This window comes from Megalobrama amblycephala, linkage group LG11 (assembly GCF_018812025.1).
Source record: "Megalobrama amblycephala isolate DHTTF-2021 linkage group LG11, ASM1881202v1, whole genome shotgun sequence".
Classification (NCBI taxonomy): domain Eukaryota; kingdom Metazoa; phylum Chordata; class Actinopteri; order Cypriniformes; family Xenocyprididae; genus Megalobrama; species Megalobrama amblycephala.
The window spans coordinates 16732720-16752864 of record NC_063054.1 but is presented as its reverse complement, the minus strand read 5'-3'; the positions used below and the strand labels follow the sequence as shown (position 1 = coordinate 16752864).

At 35.3% G+C, this 20145-nt stretch overlaps 1 protein-coding gene across 3 annotated transcripts in view; it reads right to left on the bottom strand.

Annotated features, from left to right (window-relative positions):
* Positions 1-20: 20 nt before the first annotated feature.
* Positions 21-20145, bottom strand: part of mboat2b (membrane bound O-acyltransferase domain containing 2b) — a 34019-nt gene continuing 13894 nt past the window's right edge. Inside the window, exons 3-15 of one of the 3 annotated variants that reach the window (XM_048206368.1) lie at positions 19377-19491; positions 16926-17071; positions 14292-14369; positions 10917-11012; positions 10771-10826; positions 8578-8632; positions 8176-8359; positions 6301-6493; positions 4254-4357; positions 4092-4156; positions 3207-3339; positions 1382-1533; positions 21-1294 (exon numbers count right to left, since the gene is read on the bottom strand). In XM_048206368.1, coding sequence (XP_048062325.1) covers positions 1138-1294; positions 1382-1533; positions 3207-3339; positions 4092-4156; positions 4254-4357; positions 6301-6493; positions 8176-8359; positions 8578-8632; positions 10771-10826; positions 10917-11012; positions 14292-14323 — 1227 coding nt within the window. In that variant the 5' untranslated portion in view covers positions 14324-14369; positions 16926-17071; positions 19377-19491 and the 3' untranslated portion in view covers positions 21-1137. Of the gene's footprint in view, positions 1295-1381; positions 1534-3206; positions 3340-4091; positions 4157-4253; positions 4358-6300; positions 6494-8175; positions 8360-8577; positions 8633-10770; positions 10827-10916; positions 11013-14291; positions 14370-16925; positions 17072-19376; positions 19505-20145 lie in introns of those variants that run through there. The other 2 variants (XM_048206369.1, XM_048206367.1) reach the window with 2 other exon arrangements.

Here is a 20145-nt window from a genome sequence, read left to right as displayed (position 1 = left end):
ACAAATACACCATAAAGGAGTAGTAAAAAGACCTTTTAATCACATTATTTTCAAAAAAACAAAACAAACAAATGTACCAGATCCACACAGAGAACATAATACGGTTCAAACAAATCCAGTGGACATCCTCTATAATTTCATTTAACTTGAACACAAACATCAGTTTCGTTTTCAACCTTAAACTTTGAAGCTGACTGATGCCATATAAAATGTGCATTACTGTGCATACAGAATCACTGCCTGCCTGACTCGAAAAAGTCATGCAATTAACAGTACTATCCTTTTTTTTTTTTTTTTTTTTTTTTTTTTTTTTTTGCTGGACATTAGTCTAACATTCCAAAATTCCCAGTTTAGACTGAGAAATACTTTCATTTATGAGAAAAGAATCTCTGGTCTTTAGAGTGGAATGTATTATGTGTAACTTTCAGAGTTTTATGTGAAGACTAAATGGACAAGACGTTACAACAGACCATAACAAACATAACATTGACAACAAAGAGCCCAGTTTTTGAATGGTGCAGCCATGGAATTAAATCTCAATTCAGACTTTCTGACTTGGAAAAAGAACCAAATTCTCTTAAATTTTGTGGACATTATTTAAACTTTAAACTTTTTTTTTTGCACAGACATCCTGCATTCTTTAATCGTCCTTTTTTCAATAAATCCATTATTGTTTTTCCTGTTAGTTTAGTTAGCCATATTTATTTTTACCCCTACCACATGAAAACTCTGTTTTCAAATATATTGCCTGCTTTCTGCAAGTGATATTGGCCTTGTCTCTTGCAAGAAAATCCTATTTACAGCCTGATACAAGACCACCAGGTTAGGACACTAATACTTGCTGTGACAAGTGGGATTATAAAGGCAAGGTCACATAATTCTATACAACAGTGTTTTCTTGGCAACAAAACTCTTCTTATAGCAGTCGGGTTTGATTCCATCATCTCAAATCACTGTCGAATCCCAGTACCACTATACTGAGCCAAGAGACGACTTACTCTATCAGTCCAGACAAAGGCTGGTTGGTTGGTTTATTTGTGAGCTTTAGTTTATTTGACTCTCTTCATGTGTGGCTGGAGAATAGGTACATTTGCCCAGTCTGTGTGTGTAGAGAAGTTTGGTACGGTGTTCCAGGACTCATGAGGCTTTTGGTTTCTGGTTGCTGTTGCTGTCAGTGTTCTCCAGGCTCGGTTGTACAGCAGACTGTTGCTCTTTCAGCCGCAGGTGGCGTGGTTTCACAGGCAGTGCAATGGCTAGCAGTATACAGCCTATGTGGATGCAGAAGTACCATGACCTACAGAGTGATGGAGACAGCAGAATGTCATGAATGAAGAAAAAAAAATCAGTATTTTTAGTATCTGTTCTTGTTTGTCCTGCCCACCTGTAGAACTTAAGCGAGGGGCCCACAGAAAGCAGCACAAAGGGAACCACTGTGTAACAAATGGCAATCTGTGTAGCCGCCCATGTGATGACATCATACACAAACTTGTGAGTTGGCGAACCCAAGAAGTACGGTCTTACATTGTGCCTCACCTGAAGGAGAAAAGGGATTAGGAAAGGGAGGAATAACAACTTTAACCCTCAGTGACCCAGGCACTGATATTCATCATGTGTTATTTTTTCACCCTTAAAGGGTTAGTTCACCCAAAAATGAAAATTCTGTCATTAATTATTCACCCTCATGTTGTTCCACACCTGTAAGACCTTCGTTCATCTTCAGAAAACAAATTAAGATATTTTTGATAAAATCCGATGGCTCAGTGAAGCCTCCATTGACAGCAAGATAATTAACACTTTCAGATGCACAGAAAGCTACTAAAAACATATTTAAAACAGTTCATGTGACTGCAGTGGTTCAACCTTAATGTTATGAAGCAACAAGAATACTTTTTTGTGTGCCAAAAAAACATATAATATCTAGTGAAGGGCGATTTCAAAACACTGCTTCATGAAGCTTCGAAGCTTTATGAATCTTTTGTTTTGAATCAGTGGTTTGGAGCGTGTATCAAACGATCTCAAACTGCCAAAGTCTTGTGATTTCAGTAAACGAGGCTTTGTTACGTCATAAGTGTTTTGAAATTTCAATGGTTCACGTGACTTTGGCAGTGCTCCAAACCACTGATTCGAAACAAAAGATTCGTAAAGCTTCGAAGCTTCATGAAGCAGTGTTTTGAAATCACCCATCACTAGATATTGTTGAATAAAGTTGGAACACAAAAAATATTTTTGTCACTTCATAACAGTAAGGTTGAACCACTGTAGTCACATGAACTGTTTTATATATGTCTTTAGTAGCTTTCTGGACGTTTGAAAGTCTAAATTAACTTGCTGTCAATGGAGGCGTCATGAGCCATCAGATTTGATCAAAAATATCTTAATTTGTGTTCCGAAGATGAACGAAGGTCTTACGGGTGTGGAACGACATGAGGGTGAACAATTAATGACAGAATTTTCTTTTTTGGGTGAACTAACCTTTCAAAATTAATGATAAAAACATTTTGTATAGGCAAATTATTCATTGGGGTAGAATTTGGGCGAAAAAAAAAAAATCACTTGATATTTAGGGTTGCAAAATCTCACCACTATTATTTGATACACTAATGTATTTGGAAAATAATATATTTCAACCAGTAAGGATAAAGTCATGAAAAGTTAACAAATTTCACAATTTGACCATTTAAATATTGTAATAAATATTTATATCAAAGTATGTTTTAAATACAATGTATACAACTTAATTAAATTAATATATATGTTGAAAATAGTCAAATGTGCGAGAAAAAAAATCTAAATAATTGTCTCAAATTGATGCATGTTCAAAGTTTCAGGGCTTGCAAGCTTTTTTCATTACTAGTCATGTAGACTAGACATAAAATAAAACTAGATGGCACACACTTCATTTGTAAGTAGATACATTTATTCTAAAATGTATTGTTATGAACTGAAACAATTAAAATGCACATTATTTTTCTCACCAAAAGTTTTGTGATAAATTTGTGATAAGAGTGTCAACCGTTTCTTCACTGAAGAAATAATTACTTTTTAATGGCATTTGGTTTAATCAGCCGTCCCAAAAGTCATTCGGCCCACTGGGAAAAGTCCCAGTGCTCCTCATGGCCAAACAAATAGCAACACCTGATGAAAGTGAGAGGAATGTTCCTTATCTGAAGTGTATTTGATGTTTGGTAGAGTGTGATATCACTCACAGCTCTGGCTGCAAGAGTGATGACGATGCCAGTGAGGAAGGTGAGGTAGTAGCCTGGGTAAGCTCCATGCCACATGGCTGACAGCAAGAAGGTGGCAGCGGTGGGATTGTAAGGACAACGTTCATAACACACCCTACAAGACAACAGTGTCACAAATAATAAAACAGTATGCAATAATCATTTTAACATGAAATGAGGAAGGAAATGATTCTTCTGCTCTTTTCATCTAAAGTCTAAAGTTGGCCTGTTTCTTTGATTTCTAACATGTTAATTATTCATCCATAACTGAATAATTATGAAAAATCCCCAGTAGATGAATCTGCAGTGATATTCCTCATACAATTTTGGTCTCGCATTATTTTAAATAAGCACAGCATTTGTGTAGTTATGAAGGTAGATGGGTAACAGGTTTTTCAGCCAGGATGTATTAAATTGATCAAAAGTGGCAGTAAAGACTTTTATAATGTTATAAAAGAATCCTGAAGAAAAATGTATCATGGTTTCCACAAAAATACTAAGCAGCACAATTGTTTTCAACATGTTAAAATGATAAAGAAATGTTTCTTGAGCATCAAATCAGCATATTAGAATGATTTCTGAAGGATCATGTGACACTGAAGACTGGAGTAATGATGCTGAAAATCCAGGTTTGCTTCACAGGAATAAATTACAATTTAAAATATATAAAATTAGAAAATAGTTGTTTTAAATTGTAAGATTATTTCACACTATTATGGATGCAAATAAATGCAACCTTGGTGAGCATAAGAGATTTGAAAACATTAAAAATCTTATCAACCCCAAAACATTTTACAATGTTTAAAACGTTTTGTTTAAAACATTTTTACAATGTTTACAATACAATAGTGCTCTACCTATTCTTACCTTTTAAGCCAATGTGCAGTTTGGATGTTCCAGTTATCCAGGAATACCTTAAAGCTGGTGGCAAGCTGAAAAATATAAGAGTTGACTTGACTGATTATGACACTTCTGATTCATTCAGGGTGAGAGAAAAAAAAAATTAAAAATAACAGCAGCTCAACTGACCTCGATATTCATGATCCTGAGGTTGGAAATGAGATCCCATCGAGGCAAACCATCACTGTCGTAGCCATTAAAGCCAAATCCTGCTGCATTGTTGATGGCATCAGCTATTTAGAAATACAACATGAGTGTCAAAATACTCTCAAATCAGACATAATAAATGTTATGAAACCCCAAATAGTTTGTTTCTACCTTTATATAAAGTGTAATTGTCAAATTAAGCATTCAGTGAATTCTGGATATGTTCGTAGTTTTTCATATTTCAAAGAAGCGTGTACTGTAAGAACTATAAATAATAGTAAAATCTTTTTTTTTCTGTCATAATTTACTACATGAATTGAATTGCAGAAATATGAGTTTTAGTTCCATCTTTTGTCTGAAGAGGGCAGTAAAACACAAGCCATTAGGACCAAGTATGTGTTGTGTAAGATGTTGATCCCAATTCAAATGGGTCACACAACCAGTCCTCACAACAGATGATGGATGAAGCATCCTAATGTGTAATTAATCATGCCCGAGGTACAGCATAAATGATAATGATGGAACGTGAAAGACAAATTATTGCTCATACTTGATTAAATTATTCTTTCCAGTATGGTTCAACAGACATGTGCAACACATTAGGAGGATAGAAAGGACAACTTGGAAATAGGAAAACAGACTAACATACAGAAGCGTCATTGCCCATTTAAAATGAGGGGTCACCTGCTTAAGATTAATATGCCAAATGGATTTGAAAAACATGCATACACTGATCGGCCACAATATTAAAACCACCTTCCTAGTATTGTGTTGGTCCCCCTCGTGCTGCCAAAACTGCTCTGATGCATTGAGGCATGGACTCCACAAGACCTCTGAATATGTCCTGTGGTATCTGGCACCAAGACATTAGCAGCAGACCCTTTAGGTTCTGCAAGATGCACGGTGGTCCAGCACATTCCATAGATGCTCAATCACATTGAGATCGGGGGAATTTGGAAGCTTTTGTCATGTTCCTCAAAAAAATGTTGCAGTGTGGCAGGGTGGATTATCTATTATATAGTAACTCAAATAACCACTCATTACATATGTGGTAAACAGAAGAGCATCTCTGAACGCACATGAACCTTGAAGCAGATGGGCTACAGCAGCAGAAGACTACACCGGGTGCCACTCCTGTCAGTTGAACAATTTGGACAATAGAAGATTGGAAAAACGTTGCCTGGTCTGATGAGTCATGATTTCTGCTGCAACATTCAGATGGTAGGGTCAGAGTTTGCTGTAAACAACATGAAAGCATGGATCCATCCTGGCTTTTATCAACAGTTCAGGCTGGTGGTGGTATAATGGTCTTTTCTTGGCACACTTTGGGCTCCTTAGTACCATTTGAGCATTGTTTAAATGCCACAGCCTACCTGAGAATTGTAGCTGACCATGTCCATCTCTTTATGACCACAGTGAACCCATCTTCTGATTGGCTACTTACAGCAGGAATAACATTCCATGTCACAAAGCTCAAATCATCATCTCAAACTGGTTTCTTGAACATGACAATGAGTTCACTATACTCAAATGGCCTCCACAGTCACCAGATCTCAATCAAATATAGAACACCTTTGGGATGTGGTGGAACGAGAGATTTGCATCATGGATATGCATCCGACAAATCTGCAGCAACTGCGTGATGCTACCATGTCAATATGGACCAGAATCTATGAGGAATGTTTCCAGCACCTTGCTGAATCTATGCCATTAAGAATTAAGGCAGATTTAAAGGCAAAAGGGGGTCCAACCTGGCACTAGTAAGGTGTATCTAATAAAGTGGCCGGTAAGTGTATATTTTATATACTGCATTATATATACTGCACATAAAATGGTATAATCATATCTTATTCCCCTTCAGAATATTAGATGCATGAGACCCCTGCTAAAAATCAAAACAAAATATCCCACATCAGAACAGAAGCAAGGGAAGATCAGTTTAGACATTATTATCTTTCAAAGAAGATCAAAAAAGGAGAGAAAAAGCTAGCCAGAGGGGAATAGGAGGAGAGGCAGGAAGTCCACGCACCCAGAGTCCAAACAAAGTAGTATTTAGGCCGGGTGGTCAGCATGGACAAATACAGGTAGACCACCTGAGCATAGAAGGGCGTGGTGGCAATAAAATCATCATCAACGTTACGCTCCACAGGACAGACTTTGCAGACGGAGAGGAAGACCAGCAGCGAGATGAAGCAGGTGGCCAGTTTTCGGATGACCTCTGTCTGTTAAGAAACAGAAATGCACAAACTGATATGAACTTGAAATTAGCCAATTATGTACATTTTAAGAATAGTTTTACATAATATATTGATAATATAAACTACCATTCAAAAGTTTGGGATCAGTATGTTTTTTTTAAGAAAATAATACTTTTATTTCAACAAGGATGTATTAAAGGTGCCCTAGATTCAAAAATTGAATTTACCTTGGCATAGTTAAATAACAAGAGTTCAGTACATGGAAAAGACATACAGTGAGTCTCAAACACCATTGTTTCCTCCTTCTTATATAAATCTCATTTGTTTAAACGACCTCCGAAGAACAGGCGAATCTCAACATAACAGCGACTGTTACGTAACAGTCGGGGTGTACGCCCCAATATTTGCATAATGCCAGCCCATGTTCCCAACATTATGAAAGGTATTACACAAGGGCAGCCAGTTAACGTCTGGAGCTGCACACAGCCGAATCATCAGACTAGGTAAGCAAGAACAACAGCGAAAAATGGCAGATGGAGCAATAATAACTGACATAATCCATGATAGCATGATATTTTTACTGATATTTGTAAATTATCTTTCTAAATGTTTCGTTAGCATGTTGCTAATATACTGTTAAATGAGGTTAAAGTTACCATCGTTTCTTACTGTATTCACGGAAACAAGAGCCGTCGCTATTTTCATTTTTTAAACACTTGCAGTCTGTATAATGCATAAACACAACTTCATTCTTTATAAATCTCTCCAACAGTGTAGCATTAGCCGTTAGCCACGGAAGACAGCCTCAAATTCACTCAGAATAAACCTTTAACATCCAAATAAATACTTTATTCACATAATTCGAAGCATGCATACAGCATGCATGACGAACATCTTGTAAAGATCCATTTGAGGGTTATATTAGCTGTGTGAACTTTGTAAATGCGCTGTAATATAGTCGACAGCTCATGTGGCAGGGAGCACGCGATTTAAGGGGGCGGCGCCGAGTGTAAATCAGTGCATTGTTAATGATGCCCCAAAATAGGCAGTTAAAAAAATTAATTAAAAAAAATCTATGGGGTATTTTGAGCTGAAACTTCACAGACACATTCAGGAGACACCTTAGACTTATATTACATCTTGTGAAAAAGCATTCTTGGGCACCTTTAAATTGATCAAAAATGAGATTAAAGACTTTTACATTATTACACAAGATTTCTATTTCAAATAAAATATACTGTTCTTTTGAGCTTTCTGTTCATCAAAGAATCCTGAAAACAAATATATCCTGATTTCCACAAAATATTAAGCAGCACAACTTTTTTTTAACATTGATAATAATAAGAGATGTTTCTTGAGCACCAAATCATCATATCAGAATGATTTATGAAGGATCATGTGACACTGAAGACTGGAGTAATGATGAAAATTCAGCTTTGACATCATAGGAATAAACTACATTTTAAAATATTTTCAAATAGAAAACATTTATTTTAAATTGTAATTGTAATTTTAAACTGTTTATACTGTTTTTGATCAAATAAATGCATCCTTGGTGAGCATAAGAGATTTCTTTCAAATAATTTTTTTTTAATCTTACCAACCCCAAACTTTTGAACATCTGTTCAGCCTTTGGCGGTGATATGACTTGGTGTACAAACTAAAGATATTTAAAAAAAAAAATACAAACACTAAATAAAACGAACATTTGGTGATGGGTCGTTCAGTCTGCTCTTCCCATTGACTTTTCCCTTGGCCTCAAGTTCTCTGTGCCGATAGGGGGTGCCCTCAATGAAGGCAATGTAATCATTATAGGAGCAGGTGGGACCAGCCAAAATGCCCATGAAATTACAATTATAACTGAAGTACTCCAACAAACTGGGCATCCGTCTGGATGAAACACAAACATGGAGGAAAAGAGGATGATTTTAGAATTGCATTGCATCATATCTAGTAAAGAGACTTGAGATAGCTTGTAGTGATAAATATAAAGGGCAAAGCAACTATTTTTTTTAGACCACAACTATATACACTCATTCCTTCGTTTAATTTTGTCTTTGTATTGTACAGTAAACAGTTTAATTTAAGCTTCTTTTAAATCTACATACCTTATGGCCAATAGTTTTTGACTCTGGTTGAGCTGATCCTCCTTCCTCGCCATTCCTGTTCACAAAAAAAAGTATATATATATATATATATATATATATATATATATATATATATATATATATATAACAGCTTCAATCCATAATAAAAGTCATTTTTGTCTGAGGAACTTTGATCTGTGATTCAGTCCCCATTGAAAGCTTTCATTCATTGTAACTGCATGGAAAAGATGGACCAGAACATTATTTAAAATGCCTCCTTTTTCTGTTTTTCACAGAAAAAACAAAGTCATACAGGTTTGAAATATCGCAAGGGTGAGTAAACAATAACAGAATTTACATTTTTTGGCCAAACTATTTCTTTAAAACACAATTTAGCTGGAAATTTTGACATTTGCATCTGAGCACAGAGGAAGTATCGTACCCTCTCAGCTTCTGAGCTTGTGAGAAGTGGTTTTGTCTAACACTCCCTGGCCTCTCCCTGATTTACAGAGGTAATTAGAGAGGGAAGAAATGTGCTGTAAATTGACTTGGCTCAGAGTTCATGTGGTCGACTCATGAGTCTCCTCTGCCTCAGTTGTTTGTCTTGCTGCACGATAAGACAAGGCAAGGCGACCCAGTGTAAGTGGCTTGAATAATTTCTTGTTGTTTTATTGCACGTAAGACGAGCCACTTAAAAAGTTTTCATTAAGGTTTATGGGTGATCCAGTGAGCAGCAGCAGTGCAGAGACTGAGCTTCACTCACAATAGGCCCCAACATGTCCCAGAGCTAGTGATGGAGGTCTGCAAGGACTTCTATGGGGGACTTTGTCCTATTAGTGTTCTACGGACCATAGGGAATATCAATGACAGGTTATTCAAGGCAACAGCCGAGTGAAACCTCTTTATAAGAGTCCTGGCGGAAAGCTTAAATTCAATTTATATCACGCAATGTGTAATTTTATATCACGGTAACAGAATATATCACAATATAAGTATTTGTTCTGGAAATCGATGAAAAATAACCAATGTGATAATGCCCATTTCTGGATTATCCAGTGAATTAAATACTTTCCAAATGAAAAGTACTTAATGTCCTTTGATTATTTTCTATTTTTATCTGGAATATGACAGACATAAACTAAAAGATTACTCATAACAAATAAATGATGTCTGGTATCAGTGAAAAATAGCTTCACGTTATGTAGTAAGCTAAAAGCAGACTCAAAAATAATATAAAAATTAAATAGTAATGACTTTAAAAACTGATAGCTAGCACATCTGTGACACCACATTAACTTAATTCTATATTAATGCGAAATATTACTTACACCTATAGTCGAGTTATTTTTTATTTTTTATTTTTTTTTTTTATGAAAAAAAAAAAAATTCTGTTAACTGACATAAAAATAAAAACAAACATAACTGGGAAAAATTTTAACTAAACTATATTTTACATGATATTATACTTAAACTAGATATTATATTTCAATGACTCCAAAACAAAATCAACATAAGTATCCACAAATTCATTTCAGTTTCATTTTTAGATACATGGTATATTTAAAGAAAATTGAAAAAATTTAAAACAAACTAAAACAATAACTATAAAACAAATTTAAATCTAAAGCTGAAACTAGCAAACAAAAAAAAAAACAAAAAAACAAAAACTAAGACACTGAAACTAAAAATATATTAAATAAATAATAAAAAAAAAATCAAATTTAAAATTATAACCCTGTGCAGCATAAATAATATAGACAAAATGCGACACAATATTACCATTGCACGGTATAAAACATAGTATCTGCCTACTCTTGCACTAGACATCCAGTAGGGTTCCAGCAGAAAGGACAAAAGCATCTGCTCTGTTCAAAAGCTTCTCCATGACAAAGGTTTGCAGGCCAGCAGATGAACTCAGCAGAGGACAGAGAAATTAATTAGTGATAACGGTAATATTAAGAAGTGCAAGATGGTGCAACACTCATCATAAGGGTAATCTGTCACCCTGTGGAACAATAGAGGGGTGAAGAGAAGGAGAGAGGCTTGTTTTCATTTGCTTTCATTTCATCCCACTGCCTTCCATTTCTTTAATTAGTTTCTCTGGCCCTTTGGCAGCACATTTGACAATCACAACAGCAGCCGCCTGGAACAGCATCCCAATGCATCATTCCTGTGTGTATTCTAAACTTTAACTAAACACACACACACACTCACCATCATGGATCTCGAAAGCCACACTGGTAATCTTCTGCGTGATGACCATCATCGGTCTGTCAGGGAGAGAAAAAATAAAAAAAAACAATGTAAAGAAATATGGGTAAACATAAACAACGAAGCTCAGAAACCTCACATGTTCTTACCCCGTGAAATCGGCAGAGTACATGCCATAATCAAAGACGTAAACCCGGGTGATTTGGCAGAAGCTTAGATAACCCAGGGCGACCACCAAACAGTATCTGCAATGTGAACCAAAGAGCATGTTTCACATCCAAGCCATTTCAGATGCATTAATGTACTTACAACCATTTTTCTGTAGGTAATACAAATAAATTGTAGTTTTATAAGAGCTTTAATATCATAAAGGCCTGAAAGATGTCACACAGAGACTTTTTGTGATGCATTAAAACCCAGAAACAAGTACAAACATCATTTAAAAACAAAAAGCTAACAAAGAGCACAGTCATGCCGAACTCTTCACTCTCAGAAATGAACTCTCAACGGTGATGAGAGCTTTTGATCTGCAGAGCCTGAACACCAGACGGTGTGGGTGTGTGTGTGTATGTGTGTGTGTATGTGTGTTTGCGTGTAGATAGACCATTATTCTCTACACAAACTAACAACATTATTGCTCCCCATTCTTGTACAATGCAGAAAAAATAAAGTGGAAATTAAAATGGAGGTAGAAGATGAGAAAAGGCACACATACATAGTCTCAAACACACACACACACACACACACACAGGTGAAACTGTCAGTGCCATAGAGGGTGTTTCATTATCACTGACATTATCACTGTCAGATAGACTGCATGTGTTTGCTCAGTCTGTTTGGTATTTTTACAAGGCTCTCTGGAAAACTGGATTCTGATTGGCCAATTGTTTGCATAATTTTTGTAAGCTGCATTACTGATCACTGACTCACGCAATCATTTTCTACAAAGCTATGCTGGTTTTACATGTATCGGTTTATGGCAAAATGGGGACCAGGGTCCACTGGGAAGTTTCAGCATGATTCCAAGGGGCCTCAATACGACATAAAATGACTTAAAACAAAAACAAAAAATTATTAAATTAAGCTAAAATATCAATATATAATATCTAATATATTTCTGGTTAATTTTTTTCCCCTTTTCTTTGAAGAACCAGAATTGTATTGAAAAATCTGGATATACTGTATGAGGAATCCTATTTTTAGAAATGTGATTTCTAGACCTGGAATAGTCATGTAAAATATTAAAATAAAATAAAAAATTCTAGTAAATTCCACTTTCAATCTTCAAATGCAACGTACTGATTGAGAGCATAGTATAAGACATCAGGTACAGCTTTTTTTTCTTTTTTTCTTTTTTTTGAAAGAAAATCACAATATAAAAAGTTAATTTTCAAGTCCCAACCTATTTTGCTTCTGTTGTGTTCACAGTTACATAACAACAGAAGGTCATTAGAACAGTAATCATGTGGTTTTAAAAACGTAAGATCCATTTTTATCTCAAAGACAAAGTTTGGGAAGATCAGATGAAGCTTGAAGGGATTAGCACAACAGAAGCTCCCAGTCCTTCTCATTATTTCTTATACACACACACAGGTTTGTTTTGCTATCTTAGTGAGGACATTACATAGGCGTAATGTTTTTTCTACTGTACAAACTGTACATTCCATCCCCCTACACTACTCCTACCCCTAAACCTACCCATCACTGAAAACATTCTGCATTATTACATTTTTAATAAAACATTGTTTAGTATGTTTTTAAAGCTATTTTAAATATGAGGACTCATGAAATGTCCTCATATTTCATGTTTACGTCATAATATCAGTGTAATACCCATGTCATTATACAAATTTGTGTCCTCATAAATCACGAAAACACACATGCACACACACACACACACACACACACACACACACACACACGCACACTCGAGCGGTAGCGATGACACATTCAGCTCAGGTCCCCAGACACTGCAGGTGTGAGTACAAAGATAGACGAGGTGTGTGTAATGTTCGTGTGCTTTCCATTCAACAATGCGAGTGTGTTTTGCAGGTCTGCAAAACTGTTTGCCCTCCTAGAGAAGGCCAAAAATAGAATGGTCTCAACCGCTGTATGTTTCCCAAAATGACACAACCAATCATGTCAATCGCCTTTCTACACAACCCACCAATAGAAGACAGAAAAAGGAGGGCGAAGAATTGTCTACCTTAACAACTGCCCCTGAATCTTCCTAAGACAGTAATATCACCTCATTTGAAACAAAAAGTCCCTAAAGGGCCATTTAGCAGGAGTCTGACATTGAGGCAGTTTTATATTTACCACCTAGTAAGAAGTTCCTGGCAGCTGGCAGGAGACGGCAGCAGGGAAATAATGGAAGATTTTATTACACCCATGAGGAGGACAGTGACTGATGGTCAGCGGGTGAAGGCAATGATGTCTTTTTCATTATAATTATCTTTGGGTCAGTTTTCAACTCTTTCATCAGAAGAGAGGGCACAACTTCTATCAGCATGGACCTTTTGAATTAAAAAGGGGCTATGAGGGGGTCACACATGTCTGCTCAACGGGCTCTACTGAGTTTAAAGTAAAAAGTAATGGTGTTCACAACCAATTTAAAAAAAAAAAAAAAGCACGACATGCAATAACAAAAAACAAAAGTGGACTGTACTTTACTTATTCAAAAGGAATTGACTGAATTGATTGAGTTGAAAAATGAACTATTGGTGATGTCAACAAAAAAATTTTGTATCAGAGACAGAGCCACAGTTTAAAAGTTTAGGATCAAGTTTTTTTGTTTTTTTTTAAGAAATTAATACTTTTATTCAGCAAGGATGCATTCAATTGATCAAAAGTGACAGTAATGATATTTATAATGTTACAAAAGATGTCACAACAGCTTTCAACATTGATAATAATAAATGTTTCTTGAGCACCAAATCAGCATATTAGAATGATTTCTGAAGGGTTATGTGACATTGAAGACTGGAGTAATCACTGCTTTGCCATCACAAGAATAAATTATATTTTAAAATATATTAAAATAGAATTTTTTAAAATTTTAATACCATTTCACAATATTACTATTTTTACTGTAGTTTGACCATATAAATGCAGCCTTGGTGAGACTTCTTTCAAAAACATTAAAAAATCTTACCAACCACAAACTTTGAACTTTGAATGGTAGTCATTTTGAAGAAAGATATGGAGACAAACTAATAACAACACTGATTAACTGTTCAAAATTAAAAAAAAAAACACAGAAATGTGTATAAAAGTGAAATGTGTATTAAAATGAAATGGGTCTTTAAATGTGTATTAAAGACCCGATAAACTCTAAAACTGAATTTTGTGCCTAGGTCAGTTTATTAGCTTTGAGGCCATTTTTGTGCAATATGTCAAGACAGGAAATGCTGCACTTGTCCAGCCATTTCATAGGGCCTTTAGTAAAGTACATAACAATAATTAAAAAAAAACAACTTCAAGGCACTTTCAATGATTCTAAAGATTTGAAAATATGGACTCACTTGTGCATGTGCTCAACTCCGGTCAGAATCATTATACCGTAAGTAATGCCGCTTTGGAGAAGGAAATGAAGTGCATACCTGTAGAACAGAGAGAAAATGTTTTGCTTTAGATAAACTATACAAGAATGACAGGATGGAGCTGTGCTTATATAATTATCTTTTTTCTTCTTTTCTTTTTTTTTTTTTTTTTTGATTTGACATTATTGAAACATTCTGGACACAAAATTTTGGAGATTTTGATCTCTGAAATTTTTAACATTTTGTATGCCTTTTACCCAGACTCACCAAAGAGAACTGCCTTAAAGAGTCTTTACAGAAGCTTATCTGAAAACGGACCCACTTAAACACATAAACACAAACAGAGACACTTTAATAAGGGTTTGAAGAGATGCCACTAATTAGCAAGCAGAAGTCTTCCTATCAGTGTGATCTATCAGGTCAGTGTGGCCTATTGATCGGTTTGTCTTATTAAATGAGATGTTAATGAGTTCCAGATCTGAGTCGCCACCGATTCATCAATAAAAGCTTGAGTATGCTGATAGAGATCACAAAACACAGACACTAATGTATCTAAAACTATGTTAGTATCGGCAGGAATTTTTCTTAAAACATCAGCTGTTTTTCTAAAAATTTTGCGCAAGATATACTGGAAATTAAAAATGTTCTTTAAAAATTTGAGCTGAATTTATTATTATTATTTTTAAATATCATTAAATTATCTGTAGGAAACTTTATGATTGGACACAAAAATGTAAGTAACGTTAGGTCACAAGGCTTGTAGGGTCCTGAAATACTACAGGCAGTGTTTCCCATACATTGACTAGACTGTGGCGGCCCGCCACATTCTAATTTGTCCCGCCACAGTCTCAAAATGAAACGGAAATTAGTTTTGTCGCGATATTTAAATTACCGTCTGATAATTGCGCTCTATTATATGGCAAAAGTGGGAGTCATAGAGCAAAATAAGTAGACTAGCACCAAATAAGTTTTCGTGCACTATATTCAAAGTCATCTGAAGCCATTCCATAGCTTCATGTGAGGGACAGAAGGATATGTACATCTTTAAGTTCACGGAAACTCGTCTTCCCTCCGCTACAGCTTTCAATCATTCAGCACTCAAACAGCGTGTCGCGTTCGGTAACGACAGTCAGCACGGTAAAACTGTCCAATATGATATATTCCCATTATAATACTTGATATGTAGATAAAGAGCTGTGGATTTGCATAAAATGACTTCATCTTGCTGGAGTTTATTGCGGTTTCTGAACGATTTCATCATACTGGCTACAGGATGTCTGTTCGCACAACACAAGGACTATGAATTGGCGTCACACGCACAATAACTGGAATTTTAAAAAGTGAGAAGAAACATATGATTAATAAACTGTTAGATGCAGTCAGATATACACAGGGATTCTCTTTGTGCCGTGAACTTTTCAATGCGCAGCGCAACTGCGCGCTCTGACTCAATATTGCTTCAAGCACATCATTCTGCACCCGGGATGCGCATTAGCATTTTTTTGCTGAAGTTTTGAAGCGTTTCATATTATCAAGGTTACTGAAAGATTATTAATAGCCTATTTTGTTCTGTCATATCTATCATATTTTGTTGCCCCATTAAAAAGCTGCACAATACATTTAAAATAAGCGTCTTTTAATCTTACATTAATATAAATACATTTAATTATTTACATATAAATCTAATATAAATAGTTTTTTCATTTCATAAGAATACAAATAGTAATTTTTTAAACTTTTTATTAACATTTGGATTTATAAAATTACTATGCAAAGTTTTTTTTTTTTTTTTTTTCCCAAGATTTAGGCTAGAATACTTTTTGCTGCTGAATTATATACTCACCTAGTTTACTTATTTACTGGTCAGCTTATGATTATATATTTTTATTAATTTGTTATTTTTCTCTATAATGAAATAGTGTGGTTAGTGCATTCTGGATTGTTTAACAAATCGGTGACCATTAGTTCCACAAATACAGATGTATAACTGTTAAACTCTTTCAAAAGATCATGTTTCCAAAAAAGTAAATGAATAAATGAAACCTGTTTAGTCCTAATTGCAAATTGTAAATGATTATACTAACAATCCAAAAATGGGAGAATCAAAGAAATCACTATGGAAACTGGAATCACAAACAAGTTTTTGTGTAATGAAACAATTGAAACAATCCTTCACAAAAGTCTGTTTTCAACTTTTCAAATCCATCTCTTATTTGAATCAAATGGTGTAATGATTCATTGTGTTGTGATTCATTTTGCAGATGACTCCCAGAACCAAGGCTTTTGAAAAAAAAGAAAAAAAAAAGTCTGGTCATTGTTATGCTTGAGTCATACAGGTGTTTACAACTAAAAAAATTCTACATAATTTGATACTTGTCTGTACTACAGATGTCAGGTTCAGCTCCCTTTATTGTCCTTCAACTGTTTGTTTATTCTGTATCAAATGTCTGTCGTTTCACAGACCGCTACATTTCCTATTGATTGGCATTCGTTGTATCTTTCTGGAACGTCACACCAGCACATATCCTGCAGTCCAGCAGCAGGGAGTACAAGCAAAAGCTGGTTTCAATTACCTTGTGAACATACAGAGTGATGCTTCAGTATGGAAATACTCACCAGCCAAAGCAGAAGAGGGCAAAGTAGATGCCCAGCAGTGTGGCCACCACATGTCGCACAAAAGGACTTGTCTTGCTGGGGTGCAGATAGAGCCTGAACCACACGGCCGTGAGAAGGGCACAGAGCTGACATACTACGAAGTTCACCTGGAAAAAAAAGAGACTTAAGCCATCATGTTCAAAAGGCTGATATTTTAACCAAATGTATTTGATTTAGAAATGTTCAGACTGGTTTGTATGTCAGCTTTTAAATGAAAAGACATATTTTTTTATTTATTTAATGGATTTTTTTTATTTAAAGCTGCAGTTTGTAAGTTTTGCCTCTTTGTCGCCATCTCTGTTTGAAACCTGCAATTGCAGTTATTATCATCTTTATCGGCACTGTAAGAATTTTTACTGGAAAATGTCATCCGAACAACTAAGTAACAAATCTGCCACTTTTGTTCTGAAAACAAAGCATTACAATAAACCGTGCTACCAATGGTGATTAAATCTAACGATTGCTTAGCTCATATGACAATTAACGGTGCAAATTATTATTACTGTTATACTCTGTTCTCAATTGTTAATGTTAACAACATCAGCATTACGTGACTATGTGTATTTAGTGTGTATTAGCGTTACCTGTATTTCAGTTTCTGTACAGTCTAATCTCTAACGTTCATTTGTCATACCATACAATCCGCCATCAAAATGATGTTTAATTATTACAGCTGCTAAGAGAAAAAGCTACAAATGATCCGTCACCTTCAGCATCCTCACATGCGGTATAGCCTACTAGCTGGGACTCGTTCTGACGCAAAAATGACGCAAAGGCAAATGGCAGCATACTCGAATTTCGCGTGGAAACCCACCAGTACTGCTCAAATTAGAACACATTATTACAAGCTGTTGTGAATTGGGCTAAGGAGATAGTTTTGAACACTGGCTGGTTACGTACCTGCTCAAAAATTGATTTTGGGTCATTTTTTTAACCAAAAAAAAAATTACGGACTGCAGCTTTAAATAGAAAAAAATTTAATTAATTTATTTTATTAATGCATTTTGTTAATTCAACTTCTTGTCAATAAAAAAAACATGTTGAAGTTAGCTCATTTAAAACCATTATTTGTAATGCAACTTTTGTGATAAAACAGAATACAACAATTTCACAATTCACATACATGCCATACCGGTTTTAAATTTTAAGTGATTGATTACTCATTTTTTAGTACATAACGGTACATATTAATAGTACAATTAGTCTTATAGTACATTCCCATTCCTAGCACATCACAAAGTGACAAAAAAACAAGACATTTTGTTGTCATTTGGTTTCCATATCTGTTTTGTCATGCTGGGTAGCCCCGCCCACAGTGAAACCCCATTGGTCCAAATTCTGCTCCTCATATCTGTACATTCAACATCAAATATATTCTGATAGGCTGTGATTACAGTGTGTATAGATGATCCTGGAAACATGTCATTTGCCTCAGGTGTGAAGATTATTGTGTAGACAATGGAATTTAGAAAAAAATAATAAGCAGAATAAATATCATGGCTAAACCACAACAAACAACGACAAACAGGGTCAGAGAACAACGTTCCAGAAGAACATCTCAGTGAGGTTCCTGTAGTTTTTCAGAACCCTGCAAGCCTTGTGACCTACTTAAAAGACAATGCCTTGAGCTTCACACTGACATGCTTCTCGTGAAAGCCAAATACATCAACAGCATGAGTCAGGGAGTTGTTTCTTGACTGAACACAGCTGTGAAATTTCAGCTGCAAGTCATTTGAAAACAGATATACATCTTCAACCAAACATCTGTAAATACCTTTATTCCTACGCTTTATGCAAATAAAATTAATCACAAGTCTGTAGAATAGCCGAATATATATTACAGTCTTGCTAACGGTCAAGAAACTCAAGAATTCACACGCCATGTAAGGAAGGATGCTACAAAAAAACTGTATCTCTGTCCTTATCATCCACATCTGCATTCAATGACTGTAGAGCAGCATTTACTAAACCCACCACAACAAGGACACAACTTGCTTTTGCAACATCCAATACATGTCAGGCGACCCAGTGTGGTTTGCAGACCAGACCAAGGGGATTGTGGGAGATTCTTGGCAGCATGCTGTAACTCGTACATAGCACTAGCAATGCTGTAATTGTAAACATGTCAAAAGACATCTCAAGCGCCAAGTAATCTGTATTTTTCAAAAATCATGCTTAAATGCAGACAGCACACCAAAAAGTGAGCCATATGTCTTTGAGATTACCTGAGCTTGGATATTACACAATCTGATTCAAATAATATGCCTTTAAATTGATTTCACTACTTTCAAGTGTTTTTATTTAGGGGCATTTACACTGACAGCAAAGAACTGTCCATTATGAACCACACAATCCTTGCATGCTGTTACACATAATTATTAAGGCTCACATAATGTTTTAGACACAACATACATAATCCAGACAGATGAAGGACCATCAATCAGTTTTGACAGAGACTCGTTTGCCAGCTTCTGTTGCTTTCTTTGCAGACTTCCTGTTGCTCAGTTCCATCTGTCCATCGGTCACACTTGCAACAAACATGAAGCACACACAAAACCTGCAGTAAATCATACAGCTAAATGGTTAACAACTGTGCCATAAAAACAGAAATGGCCTTACAATATCATCTTCTTAATGTTACACTAAATATTACTGTAAAATACCACCAAAATATTAAGTAGCACAACTGCGTTGAACATTGATGATGATAATAATAATAATAATAATAATAGTTTCAAAAATCAGAAAATCAGCATATTAGAATGTTTTCTGAAGGATCATGTGACACTGCAGACTGGAGTAATGACTGCTAAAAATTCAGCTTTGCCATTATTAAAATAGAAAATTATTGATTTAAATTGTAATAACATTTCACATTTGAAAAAAATAAAAATAGATAAATTGTAAATATTTGACACCAGCAACACTATGAGTCACACGAAAGCATTTCAGCTACATTGTGATAACAATCATACTAATAATTCATAAAATAGTTACTGTTTCCAAACGAAAGCTTAACAGTTCACTTTACATAGGCAGATTGTGTGATGCTCCCATTAGAGACTTACTCTTTTACCAAAGTGTTCAGGTTCTCAGCACCAAGTAAACAGAGGGCACATCCTGCTTATAGATTCAGACTTAGAGAAAAGGTGCCATGGAAGATGACACCAACTCAATATAT